At 41.7% G+C, this 25239-nt stretch overlaps 1 protein-coding gene across 2 annotated transcripts; it reads right to left on the bottom strand.

The window, feature by feature from the left end:
- Positions 1-15746: 15746 nt before the first annotated feature.
- NXNL2 (nucleoredoxin like 2) lies at positions 15747-24044 on the bottom strand. Of its 2 annotated transcripts, XR_008730366.1 has the most exons (3): positions 23576-24044; positions 16084-16339; positions 15747-15979 (listed from the first exon to the last, which is right to left on the bottom strand). XR_008730366.1 is itself a non-coding variant. In XM_055699775.1 (2 exons), the coding sequence occupies exons 1-2, from the start codon at positions 23875-23877 to the stop codon at positions 16171-16173; spliced, it is 471 nt and encodes a 156-aa protein (XP_055555750.1). In that variant the 5' UTR covers positions 23878-24044; the 3' UTR covers positions 15747-16170. The 2 variants fall into 2 exon arrangements, 1 of the variants encoding a protein (XP_055555750.1); XM_055699775.1 differs by having other exon boundaries at positions 15747-16339.
- Positions 24045-25239: the final 1195 nt, after the last annotated feature.

The following is a 25239-nucleotide window of genomic DNA, read 5'->3' as shown; positions in this document are numbered from 1 at the left end:
AAAAAGGCATCTGCTGGGAACACTTTCAAGTGTTGGGAACACCAGCCATTTGAAGTTTTCTGACCCCTGAATTACCAAATCTCAGAAATATCTCAGAGAAAAGTAAATCGTAGTATTTTCTCTGCTTTAGAGAGCTTTTTTTGGCTACTGAAAAAAATAGAATATGAAAATAAAGAATAATTAGAATGCTGTAACTTAAACACTTTGTTTTCTCCCCCTTGAAGTTACGGTTTTAAAACTTACAGCACACATGTTCTGAGTAAAGCACAGTATTGTGTGACCTTTTTTGTTTGAAGTACTGAAGACTCACCAACTGGATGTGTCTCCAATTTCCTTTCCAAAGGGCTTTGTCAAAACAGAAGGCCTGGAGCCAGTAAGCCCAGATACCTAGCCCTGGACATGACACAGACCAATTTGGGTAATTTGTGTAGGCTCAATCCTGAAAGATATTAAGCACCTCCTGTGAGATGCAGAGATGTGGCCCTGGCATGGATTTCTGCTGAGGTGTCTCTTCTGGAATACCATTTATCTTTGCTGCTGCTGTGGCAAGAAAAGAATGATGCAGAGGAGTTGGATGTTGCAATATTGTACTTGCACTGCTGACATGCCAGATGGCAAAACAACTGGTATGCTAGCTTGTCCTTTCTGCATATAAAGGCAAAGAGAAAAAAAAACAGCTGTAAAGATTGCACACTTTAAAGAGGCAGGCACATGTCCTGGAGGGGCTAGGCACAACTGACCCACCTTGGGCCCAAATAAGCAAACACAATTTGTTACTGTTTTGTTTTAAGAACTCTTATAGCAGATTAAAGAAACCCAAACTTGGTTTACAGGGCAATTTGCATCAGTGTATACCAATGCACCATTGACTTGTTGGGACACTGAATAGTAATTCCTGTCTTCTTTTCAACCTTCCCCCTAGCACCCCCCAGCCTCCTACCAGTAACAAATACACATTGGGCTCATGGTCCTTTCATTTGCTTCATAATCGTATTACTTAAGGATAGCAGGCCAGCACTGAAGTCTGAACCTGCTTTCTTTCCTCTTTGGAAAGTAACTGGCAAGATACCAGCAGAGCACACAAGCTCGAGGCTCATGCAATGACACATAACTTTTAGGGTTACATGACCTTTGCCCGTGAATGCCCTCTCTATTACTGATGTTTCAGTGTCTTTGCCAATAAATGGAGATCCAGTGTTCGATGATTAATAACCGTACTGTTGTGTTTAAATTTCTGTAAGAACAGCTCAGCAAAGAGGGCATGGAGGTGTCAGTAGAGGCGGCAAAGTGCAGGCTTGCTTGCTCTCGGATGCTGAGCGGTGAATGCAGGGATGACACTGCCCTCTCGTGGGCGATCGCTGAAATGGAAAATGGCAAAAGCTCTGGTCCCGCTGCCGGCCCGGGTTAATAATCCTGCAAGTCTCGTTACAGCAAGAGCTTAAACCTCTCGCCTTCTTCATTCCATGTGCTGCCATTCAGAGCTGAGACCTGGTGGCATGCTGCAGCACCGGGACTTAGTCTTGGTTAGAAAACTCAGTGTGCTGGCCAGGACTACACCTCTGAGGCTGTGGCCCAGAAGCATCCCTGTAAGAGCCAGATATTTGAGCCCAGGATTCTCTTTACTGGAGGAACAGGGAAAAGCATTGCTTTTTTGTGTTTTAGCTTAAGAGCTAAGACACAGAGCTTGGCCACTGGGAGTCAAATCTGGCTAGGACTGCTTTGCTTCAAAAATGCCCCTTCTTTTCTGTTTGTCACCACATGTCCAACTGTTTCGACAGTAGACCGCATCAGCACAAAGGACACAGACAGTTAAAGAAGTGAGTTTATCTTCACTTACATTTAAAGCAATAGAATAGTAAGTGAAATAATACAGCAAGAATGAAACAAAACAAGGTAATGCACCTAATCACTACTACATATGACAGTGGTTAAGTGGACAGTATGGTGGTTAAGAAAGATACATCACCAGTTGCCCTAATACCTTGCTGTTATCCAGTTGCGCAGTCACTGGGGAGACCAATTACAGTGAGGATTTGGAGAGTCTGTCCCAGCAACTGAAAAGTTCTTCGCAGGGGGTCCCCTCGTAGGTGAGGTCTCCCAAGTCGCTCTAAGAGGGTCCAGCTTATATACTGTTGAATAAACAAGCTCACATAATTTCAAATGTGGAAACATCAGGTTTCACTCTCCTCTCAGATCCCACCGAAGCCTGGCCAGGGCTCAGGGAGGAACCAAGGGAGTTTCCCTTATCTGCTTTATTTTAACCACCTCTTTCCAAGCAAGGCCAAACATCTGGTTTCATGACCTTGACCGCCTGCTTCTAAGCAAGAAAGGATGCACTGTATCTTCACTAATGACTGTATTTTATCTAAGCTACATCTTTGACTAAAGATCATACATATTTCACTAATGATCATGCATATTTCAGTAATGATCAGACACTAAATATATATATATAAATATATATATATATATATATATAATTCGGTTGGCAGGTTCCTCTAGAGGTCAGCTTTGGCTCAGGGCCTGTTGCTCAGGCCTCAGGACTTCACCAACTTAAGTAGTTCAGATTACATTTCCTAAAAAAAGAATTCGTACAGTACAGAGCAGAGGAACGGAGGTGAGGCAGGATTAATTTCAGAAGGCATGTAAACTATTTATAGACTGTGTTGAAAAACTGTGATATAGAGTGGATGATTGGCCTGCCACAATGATTGTGGACATTAAAAATGAGCTGTCGTGAGGGGTTATGTATTATAAAGAGAACTGATTTTGATTTTTGCCTAGATCTTTTCAGAAAACCTGGTTGAAGAAAATAAACTATTCAACTGGTAAACGGGATGAGGGAGAGGGAGCAAGAGCAAGCAGGAGAGGACAGGCTCAGGAGAGGAAGGCTGAGGACAACCTAACCTGGTTTTGCCTTAAGCAAAGCAGTGTTTCCTATTACCAGAAATGTTTCTGAAGTCCACATTGTGGCAATGACAAAAGTCCCATAATCACTAATCTCAGAATATCTTTATGAAGGAGGCACACTGTCTATACGGGTTGGTTAATGTACATACGTAGGCATACACAGGATTGTTACAGCAAGCATGGCTGCTGGGACATTACTCGTTAATAAACATTCTCTTCTCAATACCAGAGGAATATCCCCAGCTCTTATCATCCACTGTGAAGGGCAGCTGTTAACAACCACAGCAAAACTACCTACAACTACATCAAACTAGCAATGTTCTGGTTTTAAAATTACTCTCTTATCTCCCGTTCTCCCCATACACACACACACACACATATATATAACACTATACATATAAATGTTGGTAGGAACTGCAGTGACTAAGTAAAACCTTTATCAAAGTCCTTGTTCAAACTGTCTCAATTTCAGTTTGTTTGGGATGGAGGGCAAATACTGAGAGACCAAGCAATATCTTGCTCTTAAAACAAACACTGCTTTGAAGATTCAGCTGACTGTTGGAAAGGTAAGATGGGAGATAAGAGGACTAACAGATCAATGCACACAAAACGAAACCTCATTCAGACAGCTTCTCTTTCAGGATTACACAACAGAGCAGAACGTGAGCACCTTTTAAAAAGGCTGTCTTTATTGTGTTGGACATTACATGTATAATGTTTTTGAAGGGAGAAAAATTGTAGCAACAGCGCACCTCTAGAGGAAGCCAGCTGGGTTAAAGTTACCAGCAAAGAGGACTGTTTCAGGTCCACTTCTACGCAATTGCCTGGGCTCAGCTAAGGGAATGATGTCACGCTGAGGTGAGCAAAGCAATGCATGGGTTTGATGTCACGCTAGCTCTGGGAGGGACAAGCAAGCAGTCCCGCACCCATGTCTGCTGCAGGGCCGGTGGACCCGAGCAGTGCTCCCCTGCAAATCCAGAGCTGGGCTGCAAGCCCTCCAGCAGCTACCAGCATCTCTCCTAGACAGCAGGGGTCCCCAGGGTCTGTCCATGGCACTACAAATAGCCACAAAAATCCCCTCTGTGAGCTTAGTGACTGTTACCTGTCACTGCAGTGGCCTCATGGCTCCTTCCTGCCACATCTGCTCGTGACAGAATGAATTTCCAGTATCAAAAGAGAAGGTAGCACCTTCTCTTGGTGAGTGTTTCACCAAGTTTTGGGTGCCTGCTCTGGTCCACAAACCTGAAGATGTCTTGCCTGAGTGGGAAGAGGGTGGAGATGTCCCAGTGTAATGCCACATCTCAGGGACCCTCATGTAACATGCAGTTCACAGCCTCTTCTGCTCCAGTCCCTGCTTGTCTTGACACTGCCAATGTATCCCAAAGCAGAATGATACAGCTGCAAGGCAAAAATTCAATTTTTCCCACTTCGGATCACCCCATTCCTTTCAAATGTCTCCCTAAGCTCCTCACCCTGAGCTGTCAATCTTCCCCTGCCTTCTCACAGCAGCCAAAGCTCTCTGTCAGGAGCCAGGTGCATGCTGCTCACCTCCTGCTCTGCTGGCCCAGGACTGCTGCTCCACCTCCCACACAAATCCGGATCCTGATTTCACAGAAATTAAAAACCACAGGCACAAGCTGCTTTTACCAAAAATCTGTCTGAGCAAGATTCTGAGACCAGGAAAGGAGAATGTGTCCTGGGAAAATGGCTGCAGTAGCCATAGCACAAGCATATTTAAGTATATCATTTAGATAACCAGCCAGTATTCCTGTCTCTTTAAAATGGGCTTAGATGGTATGGCAGTGACTGCATCCTTCCCATGCATGTCCTACATTATGTCTGGTGTCACAAGTGTGCTGGAACTTCACCATTCTTCTTGGAGTAAATATTTTTTCATATACTGGGACTATATAATTTTCTAATTTTCCTTGGAGTAAATATTCTTTCACTCTCTCCTATTCTTTTTTTTTTTTTTTTTTTTAGGATATACATACATTTGGTGCTGTGGGTAACTGTGTAATTTAGATACCTTGCTACCACGGTGTTTTTCATTCCAACATTTGAAGAGAAAAACACCGATGCATGAAGGCACAAACTCATTTAGCAATTACAGCCACAGCCTTTTGGCTATATTTTTTGCAGCAAAAGGTGGTGCTTTCCAAATATTTCAGACCAAGAGAGCGTAACTTTTCACACTCCCTTACAATCAAGTTTTCTAATTAAAAACATTTTAAAAGCAGTATGGTATTGTGAATCACCTGTATATTATTTGCCATCCTTGTGCAATGGGTTCACAGCCACAGTTTGGTAACCACTGGCTTAGGAATCAAACCACACCATAATTTGTGTTCAGGTCCCAGCATTGCCACAAATTTCACAGGCAACCTTTCCAGATGCTTTCATTATGCCTATTTTCCCCATCAGTAAAATGAAAACAGATCATATCAGCTGTTTCCCAGAACTGTTGGGATGACTGGTGTTTTGACAATGGTGAAATCTGGGTGGGTATGGCCAGACAGGCACAATGTGTCATTGTTATATTTTACCACCAAATAAACCCTTCAGTTTACAGATAGACTTCAGCAGACATCAAGGAAAGTGGATTAGGAAATTAAACAAATTGCCAAGGACTAACCCGAAAAGAATGCTCATCATCTTTCATTAAACTAGGTGTTTGAGAAAAAAATTGCTTGTTTTAACAGTCACAGAAAACAAGCAGGTTCATCTACAAGAGAAGAAAATCAGAACAAACACCAGCCATGCAGAAGAAAACAGTTCTGCCATTAGCTATTGCCTTGCCTTCCCTGGAGCTGGGTAAAGGTATAATTTGTCACAATGTTTTAAAAACCAGAATGCTTTAGCCACTAAATAAAGTTAAATTTTCTTTTGTTTGGGACAACTTTTAAGCCATTATTTCCCTGGCTAGTTTACAGCTTTGCAGTATCTAATATTTGCAGATTTTCTACAAGACAGAATTGGAAAAAAGGATTGCTGCATTGTTTCTCATAACAGATCTTTTTCTTAGTGGACAAATCATGTTGTTTATCTGGACACTAGGAAATGAACCTTAAAAATCTGCCCTGGAATCTGCTGTTTTTCCTGCTTCCATTTGTGAATCTATTTTCCGGTTTCATAGTAAGAACAATGTTTTTCTATTCATTTTTGCAGTTATGAGTCCCAAGAGAAAAAACATTCTGCTTTTCATCATTGCTACATCTATCAATTGGCTTTTGGTGCCTGGCTGAAGTTTTCTACCTAGTGCAAAATAATGCAAGGGTACCGCTGGTCCACATTTGCAATATTCAATGTCAAGAATCATTACTTCTGAGCATGCTGATGAAAATGCTTAGACTTGTACACTTTACACAGAGAGTAATAGTTACTTGGGTACATAATGGGAGCTACTTTACATTGCACTTTCCTCTAAAATTATGGTTAATGTTGATGTAATTTCTGGCCATGTTCTCAACCAGTAACTGGGTGTAAACCATGAAAACAGTGTCTGCAGAGATCAGTGTCACAGCTGTGGTGAGATAGTGCCAGGAGAGAAAGATAAATGTCACTGCTGTGCTAAAAGTCATCCTTGACTTTAAATCCCACTTAAATTCTCTTTTCAGAATTAAATTTAATTTAAATGGGTAATGGACCCTGTTCTAGCATAGGAGAGAATTTCTCTTCAAGAATCTGTCTAGTCTCATATGAACATTTGTGCATTCCAGGGATGACTTACGAATGTCATTTCATTTTTCTCTGGAGACTTTCATCCGCCTGAGACGGTGTGGCGATGAACTAACCGCCTGTGCACTGTCAGCAGTTCCAGACATGCCTGTAACTAATAATGTGTTATCTCACGCTCTGAACTAGGAACAAAAGAAGGGAAGGAATAAAAAAGATTAAATGTTAAATTCCTTTTAAATAGAAGTGCTGTTTCATATTTGCTTTTGTTTTGCCCACAGCAACAGATTTCCTGCTATGGCAAACTAGGAGGCCAAGAACCCACTTGAAGTATTTGCTGTGGGGACAGACCATCACCTTGTAGGGCACCGGGTCAGTGAAATTCCTGAAGTATTTATCATCCAGAGACAGAAGTGAAAGACAGACAAACAATTTTCTTGCAGCAATTTAGCATCAGATTTAGGAGAATCGCACAAATCTTAGTGTTGAAGGAAATTTCTGAAGTATTACAAAAGTAAAATGAGGCATTATCTTCAGGCAATAATAGAATGTTGGATAGCTTAGTTTTTGTGTGATTTAAGACGAGCTATTTTTGAAGCGATCACTTGGTACCGGGTGATATAAATCAGAGTTCTGCATATTTGATCAGACATACATTCACAGACTTTAACTTCCGAACTTCATTTGCCTTCTTAACTTTGAGATTGTAACTCACTGATATAACTTTATACATTAGCTTTTAAAAGAGAATCCACTTATTACATGCATTGTAAATTACACCTAATACCAAAAAAAAGTCTGCTAGAAGATTTTCTAGCATGAAAGTTTAGGATCTAGTGTGCTTCAGTGATAAATATGGATGACAAAAATGGAGAAGCACATGGAAATGTGAAGGTTGTATGCTTCCAACCAGCAGATGACTACTGCTCCAGGCCTAACCCCCAGATTAATTGACCCTGCATAACACCTGGTGAGATCAAAATAGCCTTTCTCATGAGTCCTCAGGAGCTGTGAATTTCTTCCTTAGATAAAACAATTAAGAATCTGGAGAGGAATGTGAACATCTTACAGCAGCTGAACAGACAGGATATCCCAGCGCAGGTGTAGCACAAGGCAGGGAGAAGGGGATGTAACAAATACAGTTTGCATTCTTCATCCTCCTTCACCTTGCCTAGTAAAAGACGAAACCTGTCTCTGTTACCCTCAGATAGGGATTCAGGTTTGACTTCTGCTGCTGGATCGTGGCATTACTGTTCCATACAGAAAGCACAGGCAATGGACAGGTAGGACTGGTCCCCCCTCTCTTCCCCACCTGCCACCCTGCTCTTAGTTTGAGCTGCCATTGGGCCTACAGCAACAGATGCCAGCCTGAAGGCAACTGGCCAAGCTAACATCAATTCCAGGCTAATACGTGTTCCCCCTTTCCCCATTCCATCCCAGCCAGGAGCAGCTGCAGCTGGCTGTGTCTCTTGCTAGCTTGCGTAACTCTCAAACACCCACTCCCTTACTATTTTAAGTGGAGGAGACCCTCCCATGTTCCACTTCAGTAATCACCCTGGCTTTATCCGGCATGGTAATTACACCACTCTTCTGAAAGCCACAGGAATACTTCTGGACCCTGCAAAAACATGCTAAGTGCAGTTGGGGTGTAGCAACAAATTATCTGTCAACAAGTACAGTTTGTCAACAAATACAGCTGGGAATACACCATGGCATATCCAAACTGCACTTGATGGTCCCATCAAGTTCTTTCCTTTAAGGTCTAACAGATTGAATACTTCTAGCATATCATTTTATATTGCATATTGTGTTTTGGCATCTGGCCATCAGATAAAAGAGTCCTAGGACAAGACTGAAAATACGTCAAACTAGTAGCCTTCCTTCAAAGGACAAGTGTGTCAACTCTTTTAAAACAAATCTGGTAAGCAGATTACAAACCATGGCTTGATTTGTGAGCAAGGAGCATTCTGCCTGGGTTCAGAGCGTGGAGTTGAGCCAGTCAGAAATTCCCAGGCTTGAAGTCCAACAGAACATAAATTCCTAAGAAGTAGTCTGAGCTATTAAGCATTTGTGCATTGCTACACAAAAAACCTGTTGTGGTGTGACACACAGTCTACTTTGCAGATTCAGGTCAGGCAGAAGAAGGTTATTTCCACAACTATAGGAGAGGAGGCAAAGAGACAGAAGTTCAGCCCTCTATAAACACTCTGACTTAACAAGTCAGTATATGGGTTTGTATACATTTACAGCAGATATAAACAGCTCTGCAAAGGGGCTTGATAAGGCAGAGCTGCATCTGTATAAAAGGGGACTGTGTTCCAGCAGGTGTACCCACTTCTTCCTTGTAACTCAGAAACTGCAGCCATACAACCTCCACATACCTCTGTGTCCGTCTCCTCCATCTCTCACCCATGAAGCTGCTGTCCTTGACCCAGTGTTAAGCATAGTGAGGCCTGCTTCCACATACCTGCTAGAAAGTTGCTTGGATTTGGACATTTGCTAAGAAGATTCAGACAAAGCTGGTACTTACTCCCTCAACCGGAACAGAAAACCAAAGGTTTCTTCTACATCAAGCAGTTCACTTCTTTCTTCCTTGCATATGTGGGATAGTTCTGCCTTGCTCTCTGCATGTAATCTCTCTTTCTGCACCACGCACAGTAAAATCCTCCATATACTCGTGTGACCTTAAATGTGCAGTTCTTTAAATTTCAAAACAGATACCATTTAGAAAGGAACCATCTGTTCTCTTGGAGGAGTGTGACAATGTGTCACCTTCAAATCTAAATTGAGGTACTGTTTATGTGAATACTATACTGGTGATAGGTGTTAATTAACTGTATTGGTAAAAGCAGCACTCTTCATAACCACAGACCCGCTGCAGCACAGCCACAGACTAGCTGCAGTGCTGAATATGGAACCAGGGAACAGAGCGTGTGTTTCAGTTCTGATAAGCAAGTCAGGAGTGGGATACCAGTGTACAATGAAGATCTCAACTCATTCTCATTGCCTGTCCTTCAGTACTTGCTCTCTTCACCACACAGGGCTACACATGATAGCAACTTCAGGAAGTTGTAGAAAGAAGATATCTAGTCTTAGATGATGGAATTTTGCTTCAGTGATGCCAACAAGATACAGCTGCACGCCTCCAATGTATACAGACTGTACTGGGTCACAAAACGTGTATGCATTGGCATTGCATCAGCTTACCTGGAGCTCCAGAGCACCCTTCAAACATCTCAGCCTTTGAGATGGCATTCATTGTGTTATGATATATTATACTGGGAGGAACTAGGAGCAAAGAGCTTGAGTCACAATGAAATAAAGATTAGCAGTCCCAAGGTAACATTTGAGGCTCAGAATATTGTTTTTAATCTCAGAGTAAGACATAAATACAAGCAGTAGGTGGCTGCATAAATGAAACATGACTAAAAATATCCTTTTCTATGTTTAAGCAGGCAGGCTATCTGCTAAGGAAATCCTGGGCCTCAGACAGTCCTGCTAGAAACCTGGGTGCATTTTGAAACCAAACTGGAACTACTACCAATGCACAGATTCACACTAAACAGCCCTATTTCAGGACAAAACTCTCCTTACTTCAGTAAAATCATTTCCTTTGAAAACAATTTTGATCCAAGCATAGTAATACTGGTAAATTTTATGTTTGCATGGGAACTGTGCCTTCATGTTATACTAAGAAAAACACTAACCTCTAAAAAATGTTTTCTTTGATGCCCTGTACATGCACCTGGTTTATTAGAATGAGAAGTGTTGGGGAAGTTTAGCTACTGGCTATGCAAAATGGCTATTTATCGTTCCAAAGATCTATTTATTTATTAACATCTTACAAATCTAAGTAGGCACATTTACTGGATCAGCATAGTACAAATACTTCCAGGACAGTACCTGTATCTATTCACAACCTGCCTGCAGGGTTTTGTTTATTTATTTATTTGAATTGTCATGGCTCACATCTAAGTTCCTACTCAGACAGTCTGAGAAGACTCCTGTGCTAAATTATTTCGACTTGTATTTGAAGTATTTCTTTGGGACTCTACCACTGTGCTTAAGTTCAGATTTTTGGATAGAAACACACTTTCCATAACAACTTCTTCAGCTGACAATCACAGCATTTCCTAACACTTGAGTCATTAATTGTATTGAATTTATTCTAGGGAAATTTAAATTAAATTGAGGTGGAAGGCTTAAATATATCTGTTTGGATGTGATCATCTGTATGTTCATCTTCATGAAAACTGACGCTAGAAAATTCAGGGTTGCCCATTTATTAATATTCCCTACACAGGCAACACATAAGAGCTGACTCTTATCAGTGTCTGGTCTAAACAAATAATTCAACTGTACAAAAAGCAAAATCACATTGTGCACAGGGTGGAAATGGTATGAAAAGGAAAATGCTGTCATGTATGTATCAACTGTTAGCTGTTTTCTGAAGAACACCTTCTGGCAGTCCACTTATTCCTTTTACTGCAAAAAGAGCTACTGATATTTCATTTTGTATGTACTTTCAGTTGAGATGCAAAGCGAGAGATTAAGTTTATAATAAAAATCCATATTCAAGAAATCATTACAGCACTTGAAGAAATTTCCAAGTATCCACTTTAGATCTTTATTCTTCAGCCCAGATCTCAAAATTATACAGTTCAGGTGCGACAAAACTTCATTAAATTCTATTTTTCTATTCCCAGAGAACATAGAGGAGTTTTGATAACCACAGCTGTTTTCTGTGTATTTATCATGGTCTCATCACATTCTGGCATAAGATGCAGTTTTCTTCCCAGAGCTCCCAAAGGGAATCTTATAGGTAACAGTGCATTTTTAAGTGCATTCAGGCTACTCAAGCTTTTAGTGGCTAGATCCAATGACAGACTATTACTATTGCCTTACCGGCTAAATGTAGCACAAATAAGAATGACCTGAAATTCTGTAGCTAGATCAATGAACTGCTTTTTACTCCGTAAGACACAGAAAAGATGACAGTATTACTATTTCATCCACAGATGGATAATGAGCAGTTGTTAGAACTTAAATACACAGGGAAGCTTAACTTTTATTTGGTGATCATAAGGAAAGGACTGAAATATACTTTTCATGGATGCATGTGTGATACTAGTTTTAAAGATGTTAGACCAACTGAGCAGTTCTGCCTGGTTTGTGTTCTTCCACAAGCCAATTAGCAGCAGCAGTGGGGCAAGAGGGGTGCTGCCAAATAGCATTCAAATGACAGTAGACAGCCGATGGCAATTTTTTAAAGATAGTTTTGGTTTAGAGCCCTTTTCTGCAAACCACATAAGCACATGTTTAAATTCCAGTGGCCATTGAAGTGACATGAAAGCAAGCTTAAGTTGACCCCAAATCCCTTCATTTTAAGTTATTTAATTGTCTCTGGTTTGAGGGTCTCAAAACTGCATAGGGAACTGTCCACAGAGAATGTAATTTTGTATCTATTTTTTAGTAGTGTCAGATGGTGATTTTGATATTTTAACCAATACTATTGACAAGAATGACACTGCAAGAGAAAAATGAGACAGAAATATGAATTATTTTGGTACAGCACAGATAATTTGCTAATTAGAAGACAAACAAACAGAAATTATACCTCGGAGTAAGCCAAGAGTTTGCACCTGCAACAGAAAAATATTCCTGCAGTAAAGATTATTCATTAAGCAGACATCTTTGGTGATTAAGACTGAAAGACTTGCAGTAACCCTAACTCAGAAAGAATCAAAAATGATGAATAATTAAAAATTAATCTATTTCTACAATGCCAACAGAGAGAAGGTGCTTAAGGGTTTGTATTTAAGAGACCAACAATGAAAAGTATTATCCTTGAAATTTTTGCACCTTAGGCATATAGAACTATTCTACCTTTTAAAACACATAGCATGGATAAGTAATCTTGCCTTTAAAAATTCTAATAAAAGCATTTTATTTATTTAACAATTTTGGATGGGAATAGAACTATTAAAGTTTGAAAACAGCAGCTCTCCAGGAGGAAGAAGGAATGCCTAGTGGGTAGCAAGGCTCTACATAATGGAGAGTTACAGAAGTAAAAGATTAACAGATGATGTTGGTTACATTTTTGGTGATAATATTTATTTCATGTCTGAATCTGCCACTGTGCTTTGCCTCTTCACAAATTATATGTTCAGTGGTCACAGGAGAGTCTGCAGCATTCATCTACAGGTAGTCATCCTCCTCACAAATCAGAGTATGGATCAATTCACAAAGTATCAACTTACAATCCTTGCCATTTTTCCCTGCAAAATAATTCTCCACAAATTCTACCAAAAAAAAAAAAAATCAACTCTGTAGGTTCTTAAGCAGTCTTAACAGACAGTACTCCATAAATCATTTACTAATAACAAGTAATATCTTGTCCAATGGAATAAGGAAGGACACTCCTCTTAATCTTAGATGGTTTTTAATTGATTCCTTTATGAGTGTGCAGCACCTATCAATATCACTATGCTACTGTCTTGTTATATTAAAAAAAAACAAAACATTTTTCCTCCTTGTTCAGAAAAAAAGTATTAGTATTCATTAATATTCAAGGTAACTGACTAAAGATGAAGGATAGAAAGTTGCTAATGAATTTAAGATATTTAAGAAAGCTAAAGGGACAATTATGTAAACTCAACTACCAGTATGCTGGCAAGTTTCATTCCCAATGGATATTCATTCACAGTAATAACAAACCTTATGGTTGTCCCACTAAGATCTGCTCCTTTAATTTCACAAGGTGCTGCTGATAAGCAAATACTTTCCACTACCCTGTACTTCATCTATGTCAAACATACACTGTTTTAGCACTAAACAGCAAAACAAATTTTTTGAGCTTCCAAACGCTGTGCAAAACCAACAGCCCTTAACTGAAGTCAAACCATGTATTTTGTATAGCATACATCTTTGCTCCATCATTATGAACTTCCTAGCTGAATTTTAATTTGATTCTGTGTGTCAATTATTCAAAGGACCTTCAAAGGATATTCAAAATACTGAGTTCTTCCACATACATATATATAGACAAACAATGGTCCAAGCTATCTTGGCCTAAATGATGCCTGGAATGTGGTAATAGGTCACAGTGGGTGCTTTTGCTATATAATTTATTCCACACTCAGGTAATATTATTTGCGAAAACTTTTGAAAGCACTTTTATTATTCTTTTCTCATCTTCCATTTCAAATACATTTGCCATTAGCCAGGCCCAGAACAGCAGGCCATGCCTACACATCCCTTGCACAGAAAATTCACTAGGGAGCTTAGGACTCATTGCAAAAAACCTGATCATGATTTATATGGTTAGATGGTGAAGATCAGAAATTCTCTGCATTGTCCCCAGATGTCATTTTAAGACCAGCTATAAGATGCTCTGACTTGCAACTCTGCTGAACACTTCCTAGGTCTAATATTTTTCTTTTTGAAATCAGTTTCTTTGGAGTACTTGCTTTTTGACATACTGTGAGGAGTATGCGACTTCTTTTACACATATTCCCCACCCTGGCCCCACACACACACTCTCTGTTCAGGGAAAAATAATTTTCCCCTCTATTAAAAAAGAATGACACAGTTGTGTTATTAAATAATAAAATTATCCATACACACTAATTTCAGGCCTTCCTTGCTGAGTTATCTCACAGTCAGGCAAAGGTTCCTCAACAAATGAGATGATTGTGGATGGGGACAGTAAGCCAGTGACTTCAGAAGGGACAGAGCAATCAACAGAAGAAGGCTGAAGTGGAATCCCTTCAAGCACAGGCATGCAAAGAAGTGCCTGCAGAACAGCCATGTTCTGCTGTTTTGGGAAATCAGCATGCTTGGGTGCCTTACTGAAATGTCTCTACACTAACACACACAGCACAGGAGACAGGCCGGGGGAGTCAGAAGTCTGTGTGCAATGACAGGGCTGTGACCTCCTGGGGTTCACAAAGACAGAAAGACAGTGGGACAGCTCACCCGACTGGAGTACCACAATGGGTGGATACAGGCTCTTCAGCAAGCATGGGCTGTGAAAGCAAGGAGGGGGTTTTGCTATTCACGAGCAAGCAGAGCAACTGGAGTGCACGACGCTCTGCCTCGGGGCTGCTCAGGAGCCAGTCAAAAGTCTACAGGCCACAATTAGCAGGCAGAACCACACAAGTACTCCTGTAGCACATACTGTATGATCAACCTTCTGATATCTGTGACCCCTGAGAGGAAAGGAAGCAAGGAAGAATTAATCTCAGAAGAGGACCACTAGAGCAGGAAATACTTAACCAACTTGAACATATGTAAGTCCATGGGGCTTGATGGGTTGCACCCATGAGTGCTGAGGGAGCTGGCTGATGTCATTGTCAGGTCGTGTCCGTTGTGAGAGGTTCCTAAGGCTTGGAAAAAGCAAATGCCACTCCCACCTGGCTGAACAGATGGAGCCCAGAGGGTTGTGATCAGCAGCACACAGCCCAGTTGCAGGCAAGTCACCATCTTCAGGAAAACACTATTAACATTAGAACCGAGAGGAAGCGTCAACATAGCAAGAGAACTGTAAAGTTAACGTGTATCAGTTTTAACTGTATCTTTATTGGGCAAGACTTGTAATACTTGAGTAGTCTGGACTTGAAGCATTAGTGATGTGAAGTGCTAGTAACTGGACAAGTAACAATTCTGTTGAAGTCTTTAAATTCTAATCAACAAACTCTTGGCTTGCACAGGAAGCATTTCTTTAGCTCACCAGCTGCATGCATGTTTGGCTGGGCCCCAGTTGTGAAGATCGGCTATCAAATCTAAATGCAACAGCTGATGGAGAATACAAGCACATCAGACTCTACTTTAGATGTAACATGAGCACTCATTGTAGAGAGTTCGTATAATTTTTTATGTTTAATTCTACGCACTTGGCAAAAGGAGGAAATGGGAAATGCTTTCTTCTTAGACTTGACATGATGCTAACTTGGGAGATAACAACCTAGTATACAATGCCAAGATTAAAAATTGAGGAGTAAGGAAAACTCAGCAGAACTTAAGTATATCCCACACAAAGTAAAATACAAATGAAGAAAAGTATTTCTTCAGTACTGACAAACAAATGTGTCCTATTTAAAAATCATGACATTTTCTGATTAGCTGAAGACAGATAAGGAAGACACATTAGACACATATACTTCATAAAATTATTTATTAAAGCAAACAGTTTCCTTTTCTTAATAAAATGTGCTAATCACCACAAAAAACTGTCTAAAAAAAGTTTGTGCATATATATAATTGTTACTGTACAGATTTTGCAAAGTGTCTGCATAGATTTCACAGTGCTCCATTATTACTGTCTAAAATAGCCTATCCTCCTGAAGTAATTCAGCATTATCAGGAATGCTTTGGTTCATATTGAATAAGGTACCTAGAACAATACAATAAATAAAACAATTGCATTTTTGACTTCTGGAACAGCTAATCTTCAAATTGAAAACAAGATTTGTTTACAAGCAAAGAAACAAGCCTTACCCTTCCAGTTCTGAACAAGGCAACAACCTTTTCAAAGTTCTACAGGGTTTTCCATGATACCTTGTCTTACTTTCATCTGCCAACTTTTTAGCTAGAAAAATTCTGAAAGATATCTGCACCCTCAAGCCAGTTCCGAAAACAGGATAGCCCTTTGTCTCTGATCTGTTTTCTTCCCTTGTCAGTAATGACTTCTCCAGTTTGTTTCACAATCACCAGTTTAGGAATTGCTGTTATGTTGTATTTCTTCTTCAGATCACTGAGGGGAAAAAAAATGAAAAATAAAACACAGCATTAGGGAGAATTTTAAGAAAACTCCTAGTCTCTCATCAAGGGTACTCTGGTCAGTATGCATGTGAGAGCAGAAGCGATGAGTGCTTGGGCTTCCTCAGAGCTTGAGGCAGAGCACTGGCTACTGTAGGGAGATGAACACGGCTGCAGTGGAAGTTTACATGGTGAAACATCACTCAGGTAGTTCAGAGAATGGCAGCACCCTTCTGTAACTACTCGTCACTGCTGCCTGTAGTCTCCACATGAGCAGAGACTGACTCTCAGAGACTATTGAAGGGAAGCGTGAAAAAATCCAGACAGTTCACAAATAACTCTGTCTTAAAACAGCCTACTTAAAAAAACATAATTAAAATACAATTAAAAATTAAAAAGCCACACAGTGATCTTCCATGAATGAAATCAGCATGTACTCAAACAACCAATGAGTAGGTAACCAGCAGTTTCAGTGCGAATGAGAAAGAAAACTGCAGACACAAATAAGCCAGAAAAAACAGTTTTGAGACTAAGACTTAATCACTAGCACTGTCAACAACTTTTTGGCATGAATTTTATTAATTCGCAACAGAGGTAATTAAAAGACAGTCAGTGAGCTCTGAGCTCACTGAACATCTCAACGGACATCAGATAAAACCAGATTTATTTGTTGAGAGTGCTGCTCAACAGGAGAACCCTCGAGTGTTTCCAGGAAGTACAGAATCAGTTCACTGCCCCAGCTCCAACTCAGAAAGAAATGCAGATAAAGAATGTTAGCACTAAATGTCCAAAGACGAAAGGAAAACATTTGTTGAATACAAATAAGCAGGCAGAGAAATGGGTAGACTGATGGTCACAAAGTCAGAATCACACTGGGGTGTTTCCCCACGCTTTTCAAACTAAGCTAAAGGGTAGGAAAACTACTACCCTACCTCCTACCACAACACACTATTCATAGGTCATCCTCGGCACATCCATTCATTGTACTAGATGTTCCCATTAGAGTGCCATGAATGAAACAATATAGATGCTAGTGAATTTTAATGTTCATTTTGGAAGGCAGAAGTGAAAGAAAATATCTGCTAGCACATCATTCTTACAAATTATATTGCACAATTTTAGTGGTAGGAATACAAGCTATGGTGACACACATGCTGATATCTAACTGGAAAAGTAAGGAACATAAAATCTACACCTAAGATACAAGTTGTGCAGTCTAAAAAAAACCAAATCCCTGAAAAATGTAATCAGGTTTGAGGAAGAGGTCACATGTTTCAGAAGGAATATAAGAAACAGGTTAAGAGGACTGCAACAGATCAGCTAAAAATAACAACCTCCCCAAAACCAAAGGTAATCTGTTGTATGGCAAATTACCTCCCTGCATTGCCTTATATCAAAGTGAGCAGAAACTAAGCACCTTTAGAAGAATCAGAGGATAGAGACACAACAAGCAACAATGGAACTGCCAACTTCCAAAACATTAATAACATCACTCTAAAAACTTAACACACTAAATGGAAATGTAATGCCTGAGTATCATCACTGCAAGCAAGAACATCTGCTGTGTGAGGTTCAAATGACAAATAATTATGACTAAGTAGAAAAGAAGATTTGTAGATACTGTTAAAAAAATAAAAGATATTAATACATAGATATTGTCTATTATTTCCTGGAAAAGAGGATGAGTCTTAAAAATACAGAAAATAAGACTTACATGAAATACTGGCCTAGACAAGGCATTCCTGAATTACATCTTTTCTTCTATATTTTTCCTCAATGTGAAGGATATTTTTAACAGGTGAAGGATATTGCTCTGCCACTACATTGGCTTAGCAACAATGCAGAAAATACTACAGAAGCAGCAATAATATAGCAACAGGTTTACTTTCTCAGTGAATTCTGAAATAAAAGCAAGCAAACAAGAAGTCCCATAGACCTTTCCAAAGTCTGCTAAAATAGGAGAAAAAAACGTTTCAAAGCAAGTTCACATAAAAGACTATCACCTTATACCACTTGTATGACACACAAGATGGATGGAAGATGCATTTCACTGGTTCAGTGGACAATAAAATAGCTTAAGATGCCGAACACAATTGTGGTAATCAGAGACAGAACAGTAAGAAACTGAAGGCAATTTGCTATGGAGACTGGAAACGTAACACTTTGCTTTCCTAAGGGAATGCGTATATCTTATCCATTCCAGCATGGCATCTTGTTCAGACAGCTTCTGGGCTGAAGGTTGCTTGCATCAAACCAGACTGAAGCATGCAGATTTTTGTTTACGTTCATGTGCAACTTGTAAAAAGAATGGACCTGCAGAAGCCTCAGGAACAGTTCTGCAGACAATGCTTCTTAATCACTATGTATGTGTGTACAGGTGCAAACAAAAAACTTTTAAGATCATTCTGTCCTGCAGGGATCTCAAATCCTGTGGCTCACCCACACAAACTATGAAATCATGTATGAAACATCACATGCTACAACGACAAACTCAATTTCTTACAGTAAAACACAGAGATGTAACTAATGACATTCTTAAAATATCAGTTGCCTAGCTACTCCCAGGTAAGTCTAACAGTACATGCAGTGTCTTACCAACTAGAAAAATCTAAGACCCAAATAGACAAAGCAGAAGAGGAAGCTATGATAAAAGATAGCTAGGGAAGACTGAATGACTAACCTTTCAACAGACACAAGGAATCTTTTAGCCAAATCCTTTGAGGTATCAGACCTTGGCCATGCAGGTCAGAATATGGGAGGGCAACCTTCACTTGCATATGAAATACCAAAAAGATGAAATTAAGATTGAGGCAAACTGGAAGTCATTGCATCTGTTAGGTCTTTCGATTTTTATGAGAAGGCTGGACCAAAGTTTGTGAGAGCACAGATTTTATATTACCAGGTAGGACAGGCATTGGCTAGGATGGAGTTAATTTTCATCATAGCAGCTTGCATGGTGTTGTGTTTTAGGTTTGTTACCAAAACAGTGTTGGTAACACATCGATGTTTTAGCTGTTGCTGACCAATGCTTACCCAGCACAAGGATGTTTTCTGCTTCTCACCCCACACCACCAGAGGAAGCACAAGCAGCTGAGAGGGGGCACAGCTGATCTCAACTGAGGAAAGGAATATTCCGTACCATATCACATCATGCTCTGCAATAAAAGCTGAAGAAAGGAGGAGGAATGGTCCGACCTTTGGAGTCGCGGCATTTGTCCTCAAGCAACTGTTGTCCATGACAAAGTTCTGCTGTCCTGGAAACTGCTGAATACCTGGCAGCTGGGTGGGGCTTGGCTGCCTACCAGGACTAGCTCACAACACAGGGATTTTATACAGCAGTTTAAAATCTATACATAAGAGCATTTTTGAGACATAGACAACACAGGGCAAAGTTAATATCATATTGAGGATATAAATGATAATTTTATACACATGGGTATTGTGATACCTGGGAATATTTTAATTTTAACAGCTTTACTTGGAAGTGCTTTCACTTGAAAGTGATGGACACCCTGCTAATGTGCTTCTAGCAGTATACCCTGTACTGCACAGCTGTACGTCTATTTGCTTTTAGCTGTGAACTTCTGCATTACTGTTAGGCACATAGACAAGCACATCATATGGACAATTTTGAAGTGTCTGTTCAGATTTTGGAACAGCAGCCTAAAAAGACTAAGAACACGCAATAGCTCTTAACTGCTCAGATACCTTCCCTCTTCTGCTGCCTTCCTTATTTATGCCCCCCATCCCTGTAGGTGCCAATCTACCCTCACACCTAAAACATCCTAATATAAAATGTAAGCATACCCCTTTCATTTTCCTTTTTCAGGAATTCTTTGTGATCCTAATTTTCACTGAGGTGTACAGGACATGGACTCAGTAAATCTGCCTATCTGGCAGCCTGCAAGAGCTACTAGCATATGCTGGGCACCACACAAAGAATTTCACAGTATATGCCCTTCACAGCAGGGCTCCGTATAAACACGGGAGTATGTCTTTGTGTATCATAACTGTCCTGGTTTCAGCTGGGATAACAATTAATTTTCTTCTTAGTAGCTGGTGCAGTGCTGTGGTTTGGATTTGGTGTGAGAGCAATGCTGATGGCACATGGATGGTTCTGGTTGTTGCTGGGTCATGTCTATACTGAGTCAAGACTTTTCAGTTTCTCAGGCTCTGCCAGTGAGAGGGCTGGAGGGGCAGGAAAATGGGAGGGGACACAGTCAGGACAGGTGACCCAAGCTAGCCAAAGGGACATTCCATGACACTGAACATCATGCTGGGTATATAAGCTGGGAGAAGGAAGCAGGGGACACCTTCGGCATTATGGCATTTGTATTCCCAAGTAACATTTACGTGTGCTGGAGCCCTGCTTCCCTGGACATGGCTGAACACCAGCCTGCCGATGGGGAGTAGTGAATTTATTCCTTGTTTTGCTTTGCTTGCATGCACAGCTTTTGCTTTACCTAAAACTGTCTTTATCTCAGCCCTCGAGTTTTCTCACTGTTACTCTTCTGATTCTCTCCCCCACATCTCACTGTGGGGGGAGTGAGCAAGCAGCTGCATGGTGCTTAAGTCAATGGCCAGGGTTAAACCACAATAATTAAAAAATCAATTCCCACTTAGTAGCATTTGTTGTTGACAGGTTGTGTCCCACCCCTGCCCATCCCTGTTATTCCTCTCTACTATTCCCTTTCTCCTCCTAGTGCTCACTTCCTACTAGAGTGTCTTCACACACCCCTGCAAGGATCAAAAGCCCGTGTCTCAGGCGGCAAAAAACCAAACCAAACCAAACCAAAAAAAAATCGTTACAGTCAAGGCATCAGAGCAGTATTTCCTCTTAGTCATGCCACAAACTACATCAAATTATGGTATAGTCCCGCCTCAGGGAAATAGTCAGGACTGACAGCATAGAACAGTCTTGCAACCCTGCTCAGAATTCATTATTTTGCTTCTTTTCAGGTATGTGCAAGGCTATTTCTTATTAAAACAAAATTCGCCCCAAAGAAACTCAGTGCTACCACGTGTGAAATGTGTTTCCGATTGCAGATTTAAAATTGGCTCTATTGCACCTAGAAGAGACTTCAGTTTATGCTGCAATTATGTATCTTAAACACTGAAGGCACCAGCTAGAGTATTTTAACTTCACTGAAGATATTGAAATGCCTTCTTTACACAGTCCACAAAAGAGCAACCAATTTCAATTATTTACAATGGAACTTTAAAAATATTATTGAATAATAAGTGTTAACAAATATGTGAATGTTAACAAATATTAATAATCAAATTACTACTTGTTGTTAGTAGATTTAAAAATTGTATTCTTACTTAGAACTAGTATCTAGCCAGAATTATAGTTTGGTTTAGTGAACACACACCCATCTGCTCTAAGTCTACAGTGATTCACTAGTACCCCTGAAGCCAAACTACCAGTTAATTCAGCTTAAGCACTGTGAACATCTCCACACAGCCCTTTACAGTTACATGCAAGAAGCACAACTTCAAAAACATTGTCATGCAAAAACATGCACTTCATTCTCCAATAAGCCACTTCAAATGCTATGATCTCGCAGCTGTGACCTGACAAGCCACGTTTTTCTACAGGAATCTGAAGGGTGTTATGGACTGCCAGAGAAAAGCCAATTAAACTGTCTCTGTACCTCCATTCCACATGACCTGGGCAAGAACAGAAATAGACCCCTAATCCACAAAGGCTGAAGCTGTAAGCGCATTCCCATGGTCTATGCTGAGCAGCTTGCTGGATGCAGCAACTTCAAGTGCTACATTTCTGTCAGGGAATTTGCCTGAATTCTATTAGGACTAGTAAATACCAAATACAGCTACTGCCTGGGGAGCCTTTGGATAACTATGGAAAACAGCATTGCTCTTTCAATCTGTTTTCAAGTCAATGGAAACTTCCATTAAAAAGGTCTAACGTTAATTGGTTGCTGACATCCAGGAGTGGGTGAAGGAAGAATGAAACAGTTCCTGGCTTCACGATGTTAGCTCTTGAGGTTGCCAAAGTGCAATGACAAAACACGATTAGTAAACCTGTTCCGCACTAAGTAGCTAGGGTGTTACGCAGCTCTATCCTGGGTAGCAGACAGGGATGGATCTGAAGTTAAATGAATGCTAGAAGTTATGAGAAACTCTAGAATAGAGTTCTTTGTCAGGAGAATAAATCTTCTTGTGAGTTTAATTACCCAGTCTACGTTTAAAAGTCACACTAACCCCTTGACTTTGATGACAACTGTAACAATGTTTTCCACAATCTACTTCTACGTTATTTAAACGGGGGGGAGGGCGTGGGGGTGGGGGGTGGGGGAGGAAATCCCTCTATACCAGTATTTACAGGTATTTTAAGTGTCCAGTTACAGGCATTTCAGTGGCCCTAAATATCTTACCTATGTCCCTGTAATCCAAATCTATACTTCCGGGTATGAGCTAAATTGTATTTCTGACAGTTGTCCAAATGAGCCTGCACTCTTGACTAAGGTCATCGAAACTGTTCTTCGTAGTATCCTTCACACTGTTATTTATACATGGTCGCACTCTTTCCTTTTGCTGTTTTGCTGAGCAAGCTCCCTACAGGAATGCCCCTGTAGAAACCTATCAGCACAATAACTTTACACCCCAGTTACCATGTGCATTTGCCACAGCTAAACTCCAGCTGTTACTACATTTCTTTTTCACCTTACCTGCATCTGTCTGAAATTCTTCATAATTTGCTCTGCTGTCCTCTACGTTGTTCAGCTATGAGTTTTACTGCTTCTTCATTTGCCTTTTTTTCCCCCAGAGCATTAATAAGCTAGAGGACTCAGAGCAACCTTAATAACAACTATTGCCGAAAAACAATTGCTTGATCCTCGTTTGCCATTAGTTGATTTTTGACTCATTTTTCTAATACTCGGAGTCTTTATAAGCACTTCTTCAAAGACCTTTTCAATGCTACATTAAGTCCGGAACACTAGTTTTCCTTCATCGCCTTGTTTACGGGTGTAACAAGCCGGAGCCGGGTTACTTCTGCGAAGAAAGTGCGGCCAGCTCCATGCCAGCGCGGGCACACGGGCAGCCGGTGCTGTCGGGGGCTCCGCGGCCACACGGCGCTGCCGCCCAGCCACCCGTACCCCTGCCCGCCCCGCCCTGCGGGGGGCAGCGCCGGCAGGGACCGCGGCGGGGGGCGGGGGACCCCGGCCGGGGGCGGTGGGGTGGGTTGGGGGGCGCCGGTACTTACTGCTTGTAGGGGTCGTGATAGGGCAGCGCCAGCCAGTCGCCGTGCATGGCGTGCATGTAGCCCGCCATCTCCTCGGCGCTGTGGTCGGAGGAGATGAAGACGACCTCGAAGGGGGCGGGGGGCTGGGTCTCCTCCAGCAACTCCGTGTAGAAGTCGCAGAGGACGGGGGTGAAGTCGCGGCACGGCGAGCACCAGCCGGCCGAGAAGTACAAGCCCACGACCTTGTTCTGCAGGGCCTCCTCGGGGTCCACGCTGCGGCCGTCCTTGCTGATCAGGAGCCGCCCGCTGAACACATCCACCATGCTGCCGCCGGCCCGCCCCCGCGGGGTGCGGCGGGGCTCGGCGGGGCGCAGGGCGGCACCGGGGGCTGCGAGCCGGGGCGGCCCCGCGCCTCCGGGCTGAGCGCGCCCCCTCCGCCCGCCGCCACCCTCACACCCGCCCGGCTCCGCCCGCCGCCCACTGACAGCGGCGCTCGCCCACGGCCACGGCCTCCGGACGTGGGTCCCCGCCCCCCGCCCCGGTGCCGTCGGGTGACGGACCCAAAGGCCGGCGCGGCGCCCGACCCCCCGCCGGAGCCGGGCGGATTCCCTGGAGGCGCCGGCGGCCGCGGGGGCAGCGGTGCGGGCGGTGCTGGCGGCCGGGACGGTGATCACGGGCCCCCGGCGCCGCCCCGGCCCCGCCGCAGCGCGCCCCGCGGCCGAGCGGAACGTCCGCGGGGGTCCCGCCCTGCGCCCCGGCCCCGCCAGGCGGGGGGCGGCTGCACGCTTGGCCAGCCGCGGCCCCGAGCTCTTCTTTGCTCGGACGTGCAGGACATACACCGAATCTTTGTCTAGCGTAGAAAATCACTGCATCTTGGTCATAAAAGGGGCGGGTTGTTCTCTGTCCGTCAGAGGGGGGATTCCCATTTTATTCCAGTGCATTTATTATGTGTTTGGGTTGAAAAATGCTTTCTTTTTTTTTTCCTCCAGCTGATACCGAGTTAGAAACTAATACAAACAGCATTGTATGACAAACATACCATCTCTCTTCTGCTTAAAGCAACCTGCAAAAAGGAAATGAAAGATGATTTGGTAGTGGGAGACTGAAATCACAGTTTGCATAAACGGTCATGATAGGATGACAAACACACCTGGTACGTTACCTCATTGTCATTAATTGCACACTACCCAATTAATAAACACTGAAACAAAAAAAATCAATATCCCCCACAACAAATTGTAGTGATTATAGAGGATATGTCAAGTGTCTAATTATGGAGCTACCACAGAAAATATTCCACATTAGAACTGTATGTCCAGATGTGTTCTAGGCTTAAATGGTTTGGTTGGCTCTTTTTTTTTTTTTTTTTTAAGATTAAGATGCCGCCCCTCAAAAATCTGTTAATTTTACTTTTGGAAAAGACAGAGTTGTGACTAGTATATAACATAATTCAAATACTGAACACTAGAATGGAACTAACGTTAATCAAGATGAGTGCTGGGTTAGGTAAATTGCAACTAAGCTCATAGTGAAATAAATCCAGTTTCTACATCTGACCACCCACTGATCATGGGGCATGCATTGTAAGAACTGCAATACTTCAAAAGCTCAAAAGTTCAAATTTGATTTCAAAGTAAAAAAAAAAAATCAAATTTGATTTTGCAGAGGGATAAACTGAGTACAGG

The sequence above is a fragment of the Falco cherrug genome, chromosome Z (genome assembly GCF_023634085.1).
Source record: "Falco cherrug isolate bFalChe1 chromosome Z, bFalChe1.pri, whole genome shotgun sequence".
NCBI lineage: Eukaryota > Metazoa > Chordata > Aves > Falconiformes > Falconidae > Falco > Falco cherrug.
The sequence above is the reverse complement of the archived record's forward strand: the minus strand, read 5'-3'. Positions and strand labels throughout refer to the sequence as shown.